The following is a 15,721-nucleotide window of genomic DNA, read 5'->3' as shown; positions in this document are numbered from 1 at the left end:
GGCTAGCCTCATTAAACTTTGCAGGGTGGCTAGTGGATGTTAGGGGACTATCACAGGTGAACGATCAGTTACTCCCTTTAAAAAAGGTCAGCTTTCATGAAAACCCTCATGAAGTTGGAGATTAGAGGGGGGTTACCGAGTCCATAGTTTCATCGTATATTCATACATGCAAAACATATGCTCTGAAAGTAGATTTGCATTCTGTGGGCTCCCAACACTTAAATAATGTGACTTTTTAAGGTCATCCCAGACACTGTCTGGTACTTTCTTCTATAAAAAGTCTGTGTATATTTACATAAGTTGACAGCTTTTTGGTGTATGAAAAAATAATTTGTTAGGGTTTTACCATGGCAAAAAAAGTTGGGAATCACTAACTTATGGTATTACTGGATATAATTTAGATAGTTTTATAGATGAGATACTGTTCATTATAGATTGAATATAGTATAATTTGATCATTGCCTGGTCGTATTAAACATTATTCAGTTGTTTCACTCCAGACATTGCTTTCCCACACTTCACTTTTTGTTTAGATGTTCAGATTCAGATGTTTATTCAGGTAAGGTATATACATACAAGTGATGTTACATTAATGGATTGATATATAGATAGAGCTAGTACATACAATGCCTAAAGCCACTATTACGCAATGCGTTTCGGGCAAAAATTAGGCTCTGCTCAATTTCATTTAGAATAATCCAAGTCACATTAATTATGATCTGGAATCAGGTATTACATATTCACCATGATCCATTTCCTGGTAACCCATGCTTTTGGTAATATTTGACAAAATTTCATAGTCAGTCGTTTTACATTCTTGTTTGGTAATTCTTTATTACTGTACAGTACTGCTTAGCTGTACCTGAATTCATTATGATATATGCCCCGATAAGTACATAATAATAATGCATGGGGTTCAACCACTGCAAATTACTTCAAGCCATTATCACCCAGCAAAAATCTACTATCAGAACTATAACAAACTGTCTTCAAACAACATACAGCCCCTCTGTTTAAATCCCTAAATATGCTAGCTAAACATTCACTCAGCACATTCTCATGCTATTTACATGTACAAAACCTTGTTCCTAAATGCTAACCCTGATAACCCTTGTTCCTAAATGCTAACCCTGATCTGAAACTCCTCCTTGACAGATGTAATAGAACCCATGAGCACCACACCAGAAATAAATACAGTACTGTATATCTTTGATATCCCAAGTCAGACCAAATCTGTGCAAATACTCCATGCAAATAACAAACAGGGACCCAATCTATGGAACTCAGTCCTTAATGAATAAAAATTGTCCAACCTATGCTTTATTTAAAAAAAAAAAAAAAAAAAAGACCTAATTTCATCCTCATACTTTTCTACCTTGTGCTTCAAAATCACACTGTATTTTGTGCTGCCAACTCCCCCGAGTTCGGTATTGAAGATATGCAACTTCACCAGTGTAATCATTCCCATCAATTTATCTTGTAGTTATTATGGCAAACATAAATTTTGGTACAATGTACCAATTAATAATCTTACCTTTATTTGTTAGCTTTGGTGCTACATAGCCTTCCCGGTTTGGTACCTTCTTTTGATAATTACTTACTCACTATTTGTTAGCTTAAGGATCTGCTTGAAATGCTATGCATGTTAGTGGCTTTGTAAGAATCTAAGAACACCGATATTATGTACTCTCACAACCCAATGTACTTTCTTGTATATAAATATACAAATAAATAAATAAATAGTAACAATAATATAATACAGTACTAATATAGTTTCAAAATTATCTTGGGCTATTTAAATAGTTTGCAGTATGTTATAGGTCCTGTTAAATAGTTTTCAGTATGATCTAAGCTCAGCAAATTAATTTGGTATACAGTATGATCTACAGTTCTAAACCATGCTAAATAGTATTTGGTATGTTGCAAGCCATGTTTAGTTGTATTCAGTATGATCTAACACCTCCCTGGAAAGTAGAATTTTCTATGATCTTTGTCTTGGTGAGTACAATTTGTATGATCTAGACCATCGTAAGTAGAATTTGATATGATCTAGGCCCCTGGGTATGTAGAATTTGGTATGATTTAGGTCCTGTTAATTAGTATTTGGTGTGATCTAGGTCCTGTTAAGTATAAGTCAGCATCTGAAGCTGCTTATCATTAACACAAATTTGTGCTCATTGTTCAGCATTATTCCATATAGACTGAGTCTTGTTCTACATAATAAAGTGCAATATTTTACAGTATGAACAGTATATATATTTTAGTTCTGCATTGTGGTTTATAATTATTCAGTATAACACCTTAAAATGTTCAGCACAACAGTATGGTGATGAAAGAGTACTTGTATTCATTAATTACTGTAGTTCATTAATAAACTACAGTAATTATTAATTGTTCTTCTGCAAAATATTTAGGTTTCTGCAAGGTAAAATTGTTCAGACCCTTTATGATTTTTAACCAGTCAATAGTTAACATTGCTAGCTCATCATGCAGTTTCCATTGTTACATTATTTTGTCACCGAGTGTACATTATTAACAATTTGCCCTGTATTACATCACATACCATAAAACCACTGCTGGCCATCATATTGATATAATGACCCTCTTCTTACTTGGCATAGCAGTGTGTGTGCTTTCTTTAGGTATTCACCCTATTTGTTAATTTTTTACTGCAAGGAATACAAAATTTAGTAGGCTTTAGCCTACTAAATTTATCCAGTGGGCACAATATCCAAGAGTGGCATTGATTCAACACTGGTTCAAAGTTATCAACATTAATTCAATGTTGAATTAACAGTGATAAGAATGATTTGGTGATGGTTTTGGATATTATGCCCATTGGGAATGTATGTTTTATCTTCTAATATGTACTTGGGATATGCAGGTAAAAAATTCCAGCATTAATGTATAGGAGTGTATTGGAATACCCAACACTTGATATTGTGTGTTTGTGTGTGATTCAGTGCTGTAAATTCCTGCTCTAAATAGATATAATTTTTTCAGGGAAAATCAGAACAAACATGAATAAGAATATCGCAAATTTAATAATCTGCTTTGTCTTCAATGAAGCAGCTTTATAAAAATATCTGATAGCACATTAGCAGTTGATAGTAAATGCTGAGATAATGTCTTTTATAAATATACATGACCAACCTAATATGATGCCAATGCAATACAGGTAGTTTCCCATTTGCATTTTTTACAGATAATTATATACATAATATCAATCTCGTTCGGATTTTCTTGCAGTTATATGCAGGAGGAAGACATAGTCGATGAGTAGGTCAGTGTCACCCCGACCTCAAGTTTCCCCTCACACACCTGGAATGTCACCATTCAATGTGGGATGGCGTGGGGCACCAGCCCTCAACCATGACAGGGTCCGTGGCTGGTGCTCTCGGCAGTGAGGGGTACTGGATCAGCGATGTCGTTTTCGTTGTAATTTCGTTTAGTAGTCGTTCAGTTGCGTGTGATCGAGTGTGGCGGTAGCGTGGGGCAGCATCGGCAGTATTGCCAAGTGAGTGAGTGACCTATATTTAACGAACTTTGCCTCACCCACCGCAGCCGTCCATTTCTGTTGGGAATGGAATGGCTGTCATTATGAATTATGAATATTAATGGCTGTCATTAATGAATAATGTCATTATTATTTTAATTACAAATATGTATTAAATAAATACAAGTTAATACTGTACATGTATATACAGAAAACAAATTCAACATAAAGTATTAGATGTTTCAGATTCAGATGTTTATTCAGGTAAGGTATATACATACAAGTGATGTTACATTAATGGATTGATATATAGACAGAGCTAGTACATACAATGCCTAAAGCCACTATTACGCAATGCGTTTCGGGCAATTACATACTAATTCATAAACTACAATTCTTGTAGTAATCCTGCCATTATAAATTTTATTTATAAAGCCAGTAAAGTGTTGCATCTTACCTAATTAATTTCTGGGACATTCCTCAAATATAATCAATTTCGTGGGATTGCTTAAATGAGCTCTTTACTGACAGCAGCAGGTAGAGCTGGACGGCTTAGTAATTACTGGTGCAGAGGACTGCGACAGTAGGGTCGTGGTGGCTGGGAAGCAGACCTCTTGTACAGTGCCCAACACCATCAGCCTCATATTATTTTGTCTCCTCATCCCCTGTGTTACTGGAGTACTAAAGGAGGCAGGATGAAAGGAAAAGGAGCTTCTGGTTACTGGTCCAATATGTAATCAGAAGATGACAAGGATGGATTGTAAGGATTAGAAATTGGATGACTGTGAAAGGAAGTTTGGTTCCAGGGAGAGGATGGTTGTAACATAAGTAAGTTGACTAACATAAGAAGCAAGTTGACTGTAATGTTGTAAGTTGGTTGTAACACAGGAAGTTGATTGTAACATAAGAAACTGATCATATTCCTGGGGTTAAGTATATGATCATAATGGCAATGCATAATGAAACTGAAGTTTGAATATGGTCTTAGACCTCGTACAAATTGCAGTCGAGTAGAACGTCTAATGGCTCTATAAATGTGTACATTTCAAGCTGGCAGGATGCCTGCAGTTACTAGTCAAGAGATAATGTTATAGACAATGCAACCATGTATTGTGGGGGATCTGAGCAGCTTTAAGCTAACGTAAGACAAAACAAAGGACAACTAGTTCCTCTAACAGCCAGCTGTTTGGAACTTAAGGTTGGTGAGGGTAGGTAGCAGCTCAGGAGCGGGATGCAACTGGGACACCTGGTCCCGGGCACCCATCTACCTGGCAGTCACTAATTGCATCGGACGGGCACCAGGCCATCTCAAGCAGTCCACCTGGGACACCATCAGCCGATGCATAGTGACTGATGATACACAAAAGGGGTAATATACAGTATACAAACACCTTCACAAACACGAAGGGTGCGATACACAGAATCATGGCGCTAACATTGTCTATGATGAATTATCATATACAACAATGTGTGACCTCCATAGTGAGGTCCCATTAATCCAAAGTCAGGTAACAGCAGATGGAATACTGATTATGGGTAGTAGCATAAAGCTGCACTTGCAAAGTTGATGATATTAAGTGCAGATAATAGGTGAGCGTGGCCAGCACTGAAGTGTGCAGCCCATATTGAGTGGCACTACAGACCTGCTGGTGGTCGGGACCACACAACCTCCTGGTGTGGCCACACTCAGACACGTCCTTCACCATGATACAGGGAGAGAGGAATGTTGTGGAGTTTTGTACCTAAGTCGTTTAGCATCATGTTATATTTGCCAACATTTCACTTACGAAAATAAAGCTAATAAAAATATATATGTATGGATCACATAATACAAGACACTTGGGAAATATAACGGATATGTCTTATAAGAAGTGCTATTCCTAAGTAACCAGGCTCTGGAGCTCTCACTCACACACACACACGCACACACACACACGAACAAACCCGGCACTAGCAAGAACAGGGCAACACCAACACAATATTGACAATTATGGCGCAATCCTGTTTCTTGGCTAAATGTTCAACACCATCAGAAAATACGAGGTCTAATATAACAACATGCAACAACAAAACTTATCCAACAGCAAAAAATACAAGGCAAGCGAACATGTGTAAATTTCACCCAAAAATCACGGGCCATGATTAAAGCAAACTTGTGTAGCAGTCTTAATGACTGGTTGGCAGGCTGACCCTCTCGGCAAGTGGGGCAGTCTTTAGAAAAAAAAGTGATAATTTACAACATTTACAAGGAGCCCACTTTGCATGTCACTCCTGTAGAATATGCTATTCTTGAACCAAAACCTATTTGGGGTTAAATGCCCCCAGCTGTGGGTCACATGCTGCTGTATGAGCAGGGAGGAAAGAACTGATTTGTGTGTGCATCTGTTACATAGGCTTGCTGGTCTTCACGCCCGCAACCACTGTTATTGTTTGATTGAAGATAGGTGTCCCCAGCAGGCAATGCCCCTGGTTGTGGGTGGGTATGGGTAGCCAGCGGGGATGGCACAGGTGGAGGGCGTCCACTATATGGACTATAACGAACTAATCCAGCATTGCGCGACTTAGGTGTCGTATATACTGATTTTTGAGATGGCGGATTTGGCGGTATAAACTCATGACTCCGAGGTACTCCCAAACAAGAATAATTGTAAGCAGGCTTAGCATGTGGGCCAGTGGGGGAGGGTGGACTTCCATAGTGCTGTTTTTCCCCCATAGAAGGTAAGTTCTGCTGGGATCGACCTGGATACTGATATAGATTGTGCCTTTGATTCAGGTTTTGAGGAGGGCTATATTTTGGTGCCAAGAATTGTGATGAAGATGCCGAGGCACAGGAAGTGGCATTAGGAGATGTCATGGGTGAGGTGACCTGGGTAGAAGGTGGGGTCTGAGGGGCAGCCTGGGGAGGAGCCTTGTAGCTAATGGGGCTGGTGAGAGGAGGGGAAGTAGGGCTGCCCAAGGAAGAGGACGAGGTGGAGGAAGTAGGGGAGGAGGAGCAAGAACTGGAAGTGGTGTCTGGCGAGTCTGCCGGTGTGACAATAACGAGCGGTGGCCGTAGAGTCTTAGAACAACGTGGTGAATGGCGGCAGGATGCACGGTGTTTTGGGTCACCAAGCAACTTCTCCAAATTCATCTTCTCTGATTTCAGCCTTTGTATCTCTGTCTTGAGCCTAATATTCATATCTTCCACAGACTCGGATTCCTAATGGGGAAAAATGAAAACAACAATTCTTATTACAGTATACATGAAAAATATGATTTATTCTAGTCACTAATAGCACATTTATAAACATTCTGTGCATTTATAAACATTGCATGCTGTACAACATGCTACAATCTTATACATGTTCATTAATTTAAATGAGCATTGTAATTCTAGTGTATGATTCATTAAAAAATAAATCTGCTTAATATGTAATTATAAATGAAAAGGAAGAGACAAAGGTGAAGATGGACAGATGTAAAAAAAAAAAAAAAAATGCCATTCTGAGACCGGCAGAATGAGTCAGGTATATAAATAAAGCAACGCATTTGAGAGTAAAGTATTTGGCAGACTACTAGATAGACAGGGAGAAAAAGACGACTGGATTGATTGGGAATACCAGGTAAAAAGCCAGACACAGTCAACATGAAAAAGAGAAGGTAAGGGGAGGGGAAGAGAATGAGTGGGTGGGGGATTTTTTGGTGGGGTGTGAGAGTCGCGGTAAGAGTGAGTACGAGTCAGTGAGAGTAAGAGTGAGTATGAGTCGGTGAGAGTAAGAGCGAATAAACAAGCATGATGACTTACGGTCATGAGCACTATGGTCTTCTCCTTCTTCTTGTTCCTACACTTGGTGGCTGCTATCTTGTTCCTCTCCCGCCGCCGTCGCCGCCGCTCCTCATCCTCCTCAGTCAGCTGTTGTGACAAACATGTTACTAACATGACGTGAATCACCACACGTCACTAGCATCACGTCTCCTCACCTCATCCTCACACCAGGTCACACTAGCACGTCATTACCACCTGTTGTGATGATAGTGTTACTTCCAAGCCTCGATACCAACCCAAACTCAGTCTCAGCCTATCCAAGCTTTCCTGATGGTAGGCTGCTCATTACTCGCCAGCACTGTGGCCTAGTGTCTGGATCCTGCACGAAGACTTCCCTGGTGTGTGCTTACCTAATGTGTACTCACCCAAGAAAGAGAGAGAAAGTGAGAGAGAGAGAGTGTGTGTGTGTGTGTGTGTGTGTGTGTGTGTGTGTGTGTGTGTGTGTGTGTGTGTGTGTGTGTGTGTGTGTGTGTGTGTGTGTGATTAATTAAAAGTAATTACACTCACTTTCTGATATAATTTCGTTTGGTAGAGAGTTTTGCAATGTCTTTCAAATGAGAACAATGATTTACGAATAGTTTTTTAATTTGAATTGTAATTAATTTTAAGACTGGCACCCGCCAATAATCCATCATTTACCAAACCATCTGAACTTTAAAACTAACTGGTATTTATCTTTATAATTACTAAAAATTATGGTTTATGCATAAATTAGATTGTATCAAATTAGTGTGATGTGAAAGAACACTAAAGGTTAAATTATAACTATCTAATAAAATTGTTGTTCGGAATTTGCGAGGTTGCCCTACGATTGTAAATTTCCTAAAACACAGTCTACAATACAGTCCAAGTCGTAATTTTGTAACCATTCAAACTTTGGTAAGTTTCCTTCTGCTGCTGCAAGTTAGCAGATTTTCATTCATGAATTGCAGTCAAAGTTGTTATGATTTAAATTTACAGGAACATCTAACGTCTCTGGCACTAGGAGAGGTTCCTCCTGTGATTACTATGGCAGGTAGAGCTTAGTGCACATCAGTGGGAGATTATAAATTTTATAGCTTTTCAAAATAAAAAAAAATGACTTGGGTAGTCATGGGAAGCTAGGCTACTCACATCGCTGTGTTCATCCTTAATATATTTGGTGTCTTCGAGGATAGACTCTGGAGATTCGACGCCAGCGGCCTGCAGTTTGGTGCGGATTTGTAGCTTGAGACCCTCCTTGATGAGTGCCGATTTCGTTGCTTCTACGGTATTGACAGGCGAGGGCAGGTCAGGGGTGGAGGGGGGCGATGCCCCAGCCAGGGGGCCGCCCATACCTGAGGTGCCGGGGGACCCGCCCACCAGGCCACCTCCAACACCCCCGCTGCTTGGAAACCCGCCACAGCCCGACATATGCTCGCTCATGTGCCGTGATGTGGGATCTTCTCTGCCTCGACACATGTTAGTCAGGGGAGTGACTGCCGATTCGTCGCCGGGGCTGCTCACGTCACTAATGGGACTCAGTAGTGTCCCGCCCTCCACCTGCAACAGTAACACAATATTCTACAACTGGTTCATTACATCTAAGATTTATACACAGGATAAGTGAGACGTCTAAGACCTGAATAAAAAATAAAAAAAAAAACTTTTCCAGTGCTAATCCAGGCTAGTAGAGTGGACTCTCATCTTATGTTTTCTCCCGATTCCATGTAGGACTAACCATCCTGTGAGATGGGGATATTTGATGAACTCATACATAGCTAGCTATTGATCTATACTTTGTAATTCTTCACATAGAATAAGGAAAGCAGCACGCTGTGTACCTAAGCTTCTTAATTAAAAAGAATGTAATGAGGGAAAAAATAGATGTTTAGTAGAAGGCTCTTCCCAGTGTTGCATATCATTCAGTATTAAAGCCTACTGACAATTCATACGAAATGTTCAACACTTTATTTGTTTAAGTCATTATTCTGCATTAGTAATACTGACCATCTCTGGTACCTCACCTAGTCCTGTCACTACTTGGATCTGACACTAACTTTCCTCTGACATTGAATTAGGTCTGGCACTGGCACTGACCTGGCTCTTGTACGTGACCTAGTTCTGGCACCAACGTAGCTCTGGCATTGGCACTTACCTGGCTCTGACCTGGTTGACACTGACATGATTGGCACCGTGTCACTGACATGATTGGCACTGTGTCACTGACATGATTGGCACTGTGTCACTGACACTGACATGAACTGACCTGTGTCTGGTACTGAGAGTACGAGTGTGGCAGGGGCGGACTAGTCAGGTTGATGAGGGAGTTGAGGATCTCCGGCGTCTTGGGTGTAGTGCAGGAACCCTCGCCCGCCGCCGGTGGTGGCGGCGTCAAGTTCACGTTCAGGTACATGGTGAGTAGTGAGCCTGCAACACCATTATTATTATTATTATTATTATTATTATTATTATTATTATTATTATTATTATTATTATTATTATTATTATTACGGCTATATAGCACTGGGAAGGGGTCAGGATAAGGATTTATGATGGGACGGGGGGGAAGGAATGGTTCCCAACCACTTGGGCTGGACGGTAGAGCGACGGTCTCGCTTCATGCAGGTCGGCGTTCAATCCCCGGCCGTCCAAGCGGTTAGGCACCATTCCTTTCCCCCCCGTCCCATCACAAACCCTTATCCTGACCCCTTCCCAGTGCTATATAGCCGTGATGGCTTGGCGCATGATGACTTGGAATAATGTCCTAAGGAACATTAAGGTGTAGTGTATTTGAAAAATAGGTGAGATAAAACGAATGTGCTTGGGGAAGTGAAATATTTGGATGAGAAAAAGTTGCCCTAGTGTAAATAGTGTAGACAACAAAATTCAAGATGGCCGCCGAGAAGAAGAACACCTAAACGGGGCTAGATTTTGGTCGATTCAATGAGGAGAGTATTAATATTAGCAGTCACCACAACAAGTTGGCAAAATTAACACTTTATTGTGAACTATCATGTAGAAATAATCAGTAAATATAAAGAAAATAATGACCACTTGAGTAGCAAAGTATTAGATCTTGAAGGGCTAGTGAAAGAATTATGCAAGGAAAAGAATCAATGGGAAGCTAAATACAAAGCCATGTAAGAAGAAAATAGTCATGAAAATAGCTTTCGAAGAAGTTAATGCAAATATATACATAAATGACTACAATAGGTTAGGTAAGGAAATCCATCAGGAAAAAAAACAGTTTTTGTCAGTACAGATGGAGGAAGTTACACAGGGAATAGAACAGTGCAAGAAGGATATGTAACTAACGTATGCACAAGTGGCCAGGGAAAAGGAAAAAAATAGAAGCAGCAGTGAAGGAAGCCAAAAACGGCAGCAACCAGGATAAAAAAAAAACGAGGCTGGAAGTCAATGGAACTGGCAATCAAACCCGAAATTGGTGCAAAATGCAGTCGATCGAAGTAAGTCCCTATTCATTTTCGGTTGCAAAGAAAAGGAGATACCATCTAGGTCAGAAAGAGCTGTAGAAGAAGCGGAAGTAGAAGATAAAATTGTTGGGCTAGTGGAAGGTCTTACAACCAAAGAAAATGTCTGCGACAATAGAATTGGCAGGTACGAAAAAGGAAAAGATTGACCTTTGAGGATCACCCTAAATTGTGCTAAACAGATGGAAGAAGTACTAAAGAATGTTAGGAAATTACAAAATGATGTGGAAGGAAAATTATGGCCATTAAGACGAGATCTTTTAAAAGAAGACATAGAACATGAAACTGAACCACGTAGAGGCAAAACGTCTAAATGAGAGCAGGAACGAAGAAGAAATCAATTTTTTTTCTACCAGGTTATTGGGGTAGGAAAGTCAGTGAAATGGTACAACAATTAAGACGCAAACAATCTTCAGTGCAATATTTTAAGATGGAATGAAACAATCATAGTTTTTATGAAGGCTTCAGAATAATAGATATATTGCCACCATCTATACAACTTCACGATATTTTACCTGTACAACCTTTTTTCAATAGTAATTATAATTTTTATATTATAATATATAGCCGGTGCCACTTCAGCGTGCGGTCTACCTCAATCTAACCCAAAGCACAACATGAGCTGAGGTCCCGGTAGACAGGTGAGGTCATTACACACCATAGACTACAGATACTGCGGTACACCACACACTTTAGTAACATCGTATAGGCTACGTCAATAACTGATACATAGACAATGCAACAAGGGAAGCAATATCACTGCCAAATAACATTATAAAAAGGCAAGATAAAATGTCTGTCATAGCGCAGAGGATTATATACGCCCGCCTCTTAGTTAAACAACACCAAGTCAGATCAGCAACTGAATTGAAATTGAAATAAGTTTATTTAGGTAAAATACACACAGGGATGAGGTAGCTCAAACTATTTTCACCCCGTTCAGTACATCGTGTTAATACATACATATACACACATCACAAACAATAAACATATTACCAAACATTCTGAGAGATAAACATCTACATTTCCTAAGATCAGCAACTGGTTGGGTTACCGTGCTCTGTCTTGGATAGGGAGACTTCATGAAGTCAGACTTGCCAACGGCACCAAAGCTCCGTCACATGGATCGTTTTCCTCGTAACCAAAACATTTAAAAACGTTTGCAAATGTTGGCTACGGAAATAGTGACTATTTCAATCTCTACATAATCCCGCCCCCCCCCCCCCCCCTCCGAAAAAAACCCTGTCATCTGCGTGCAAGTGTAGTGAAGGCCTAACAACCCGCTATGAGGGTTGCGTCACCACAAGTTACTAACCAACCAGCAAGTACACTTTTAGTTCTGAATATAGCTCAAGACTAAACTCTCAAGTGTATGTACACCAAGGAGCGGAATACAGCTGTGGGTGTAAATATCGGTGAGTAGGGAACGGGAGGGCTGGCGCCAAGTTGAGAGAGGTGTGAGTGGAGGCCGCTGGTGGCGCTACCTGTCTCCCTGCCACAAGGCCGTCACTGGGAAGAGGAAGGCGGCACACATCATGACTTAAAACAAGTATATGCACCGATGGGGGGCAATGATGGCCAAGCGGTACGTCAGATTACGCTGTGGGAAAGTCGAGCAGGGTACAGGAGCTTGCAGAGCCTGCCAAGAGCATACCAAGCAGGACAGATACGGTACTTATCACAGCAGGGGGAAACTTCATTATTAATTTATAATTTCATGAGCCATGTTCTCTGTTAAATGTTAAGATTATATTCAGATAATTGGGTTCTGCTTAAGATTATAAAAACCCAAAGAGTTAATGAATCTCTAAAACAGAATCGAATACTGAGAACACAAAAGTGTCAAAGAATATGAATACATTTCTCTATATAAATAAATATTTATGTGAATAAATGTACTAATAAAATATAAACAAATGACTGTAAAACCTCAGCAAAATAGGTACGAACAAATCCTTGATACACAGCGAAAAAGATGTGTCCTCGACGGTGTCACGAGGAGAGGTAAAACACAATGTCATCACCTTGGTCACTCACAGGTAAGGTCACAGGTAAGGTCACACACAGAAGACAGGAAGCTGAGTGCCCCGTTGGTGGTCAGATTATTGGGCATTAGATAACGGATAGATGGTGCTACATAGCCTTCCCGGTTTGGTGCCTTCTATTGATAATTACTTACTTAGGTAACGATTGATTGATTGATGAAGATTAAGCAACCCAAGAGGTGGCACGGGCATGAATAGCCCGTAAGTGGTGGGCCCTTTTGAGCCATTACCAGTATCAAGAGCTGATACTGGAGATCTGTGGAGGTGCAACTGCACCCTGCGTGACGGGAGATGTCTCCCGTGTGTTAGGTAACGGATATATATCACCGTGTGCTGCAACAGATAAAACTGCTGCAGGAACAGCGGCCGCTGCATGTGCAATGGCAAACGCAATAGTAAGAGAGAAACGGAAGATACAGATGCTCCGAGAATTACCATCTATACTAACAACTATTGTAAGTGTTAACAGTTTCTATAGTCGATGTAAATACTGTCGAGTTGCAGTCACATTAATTAACTGTTATGGCTTCTGCAGATAACGCTGACTCAGCTCTACAGTAGAAGTTGCAAGCTTAACAACTGACTCATGAACAACAGAAATTGCAGCGGCACCTCGCCACTATACTCTAGTTGCGTCTGTCGATGATGCAGCTCAGTTACAGCCCAGCTCCTGTGCCAGGTAAGTCTACTACGGGCTCACCATAACCCGTGCTATTTGGAACTTTTTGCTCAGAGTTGCAGCTCTCCTACTGTTGTCAATATAGTTGGTTGATACTGTTTACTTGTAGTTACCGTTGCTATTGCCGACGTGACATGTCAGGCAGGACTCGACCTACCCCAGTCTCGATTATAACAATACAAATTATGCACCAGTTTCATGACAAAGTAAGGCGTTTGTTTTGTGTTGCGTCACTAGAGTTTGCAGGCCAACACACCCGCTACCCCAACACCACCACAACCCCCAGCCGTCAAAAACAAAGCAAATTTCATCGTCAAAACAAAGGGCTGTCAGGATCACAACGTACAAGTTCAATATTGACTTGTTAAAACCAACATAAGTCAGTAGTGTTTGGTGACCGATATTATATGGCATAGCTTCGAGCAGGATGTAGTGAGATATATATATATATATATATATATATCTATATATATATATATATCTATATATATATATATATATATATATATATATATATATATATATATATATATATATATATAAAATCTCACATGAAACGTGCTCCGTTCACTTTCAGTCTCATTGTAAACACACTAAATCAAAATAATATAAACACCTTACCAAACCTTGCCTAGACATAACTATGCATAAACCCACAATATAATAAAATATAATAATAATTTAAATCATAAAAATGTTTCTTATTATACCGCGTAAAGAGTCATTTTGCCGGTTGGGTTGTCTATTGTATAAATCAAATTGACTTATTTATTAAAATCTGTACTGACTTATTTATTAAAATCTGTACTGACTTATTTATTAAAATCTGTACTGACTTATTGATTAAAATCTGTACTGACTTATTGATTAAAATTTGTACTGACTTACTAATTAAAATTTATACAAGTCAGCACCTGCCTTAAGACCTTGGCCTTCAGGATGGGTTGATCTTAGCACCCCTTCCCCGACCCTCCACGTTACTGACACTTACTAATGAAGGGATAAACTTGAATGGTCCCCAAGCCAATATGCAACTGAAAACTCCACTTCCTAGAAGGATTCGAACCCAGATAGCCAGGAGCGCTATGCACCTTGGCGTACCTGATACCTTAACCACTAGACCAGCACGACTCTACAAAATCTCGGTAGTCGTGTTATTTATCTTGGATAGATAGTCTCACGACTACCAAGATTTTGTAGTCATGCTGGTTTAGTGGTTAAGGTATCAGGGACGCCAAAGTGCATAGCGCTTCTGGCTATCTGGGTTCGAATCCTTCTGGGGAATGGAGTTTTCAGTTGCATATTGGCTTGGGGTCCATTCAAGCTTGTTCGCATAATATATATGTATTAGTATGTATACATTTATTGTCAAAATGATGAAGAAATGTAATGCACTGCAGAGTGAAGTGATAAATGCAAACCCCCATACACAGCTTTGAATGTAGATATGACAGTCATTTTTTGGGGCGGGACCAAATGACCTGAAGCTCAACCCCCACAAGCATAATTTGTTGAATACAAATAGACGAGTACAAGCGCGCGCGCACCTACACCCACACAGGATTTCCTTACAAGCATCTTATCACTGCGTTTTACGTGGATTCTACCACCTACTTGTGAGTAATCATTTCCAAAAAAATAAAAAATAAATTAGGTCTCTTTCTGTGAACCGATGACACAGTAACAGACACTGGCAAGTAATTTGAGAGAGAGAGAGAGAGAGAGAGAGAGAGAGAGAGAGAGAGAGAGAGAGAGAGAGAGAGAGAGAGAGAGAGAGAGAGAGAGAGAGAGAGAGAGAGAGAGAGAGAGAGAGAGAGAGAGAGAGAGAGAGAGAGAGAGAGAGAGAGAGAGAGAGAGAGAGAGAGAGAGAGAGAGAGAGAGAGAGAGAGACAAATAAGCAGGTGTGCGGTAAAGAAAGCCGGTGTTGATAAGTGACCTGGTGCCTTGCTGGGAGCCAGTAATAACAAGCAGCCACATGTTCTCTAATATTAACACATGGCCGGGTGTCTGGGGCCAGCAGTGTCACCTCTAGCAAGGTCTGAGGCTTGGGTCTCTCTCTCACACACCTCGCTGCTACTCTCACATCGCTACATCATATTAACGCACCACCCTAGGCTCCCTTCACCCCACGAGCCAGCAGCAGCGTGACACTACGACATCACCCACGCAGTGAGAGAAACATGGCAGGTAGGGGAGAGAACATGACGGGGCAGGAACCAATTCACACCCAAAATACCTCACCTT

General features: G+C 40.4%; 1 protein-coding gene across 1 annotated transcript in view; it reads right to left on the bottom strand.

Annotated features, from left to right (window-relative positions):
* Nucleotides 1–3,025: 3,025 nt before the first annotated feature.
* LOC123745849 (activating transcription factor 3) overlaps nt 3,026–15,721 on the bottom strand; it is a 49,521-nt gene continuing 36,825 nt past the window's right edge. Inside the window, exons 2-6 of the mRNA XM_045726916.2 lie at nt 9,529–9,689; nt 8,415–8,822; nt 7,281–7,388; nt 3,954–6,695; nt 3,026–3,574 (exon numbers count right to left, since the gene is read on the bottom strand). Of these exons, the coding sequence (XP_045582872.1) occupies nt 5,829–6,695; nt 7,281–7,388; nt 8,415–8,822; nt 9,529–9,675 (1,530 nt within the window). The 5' untranslated portion in view covers nt 9,676–9,689 and the 3' untranslated portion in view covers nt 3,026–3,574; nt 3,954–5,828. The remainder of the gene's footprint in view (nt 3,575–3,953; nt 6,696–7,280; nt 7,389–8,414; nt 8,823–9,528; nt 9,690–15,721) is intronic.

Source organism: Procambarus clarkii, chromosome 88 (assembly GCF_040958095.1).
Source record: "Procambarus clarkii isolate CNS0578487 chromosome 88, FALCON_Pclarkii_2.0, whole genome shotgun sequence".
Taxonomy (NCBI): Eukaryota; Metazoa; Arthropoda; class Malacostraca; order Decapoda; family Cambaridae; genus Procambarus; species Procambarus clarkii.
The sequence above is the reverse complement of the archived record's forward strand: the minus strand, read 5'-3'. Positions and strand labels throughout refer to the sequence as shown.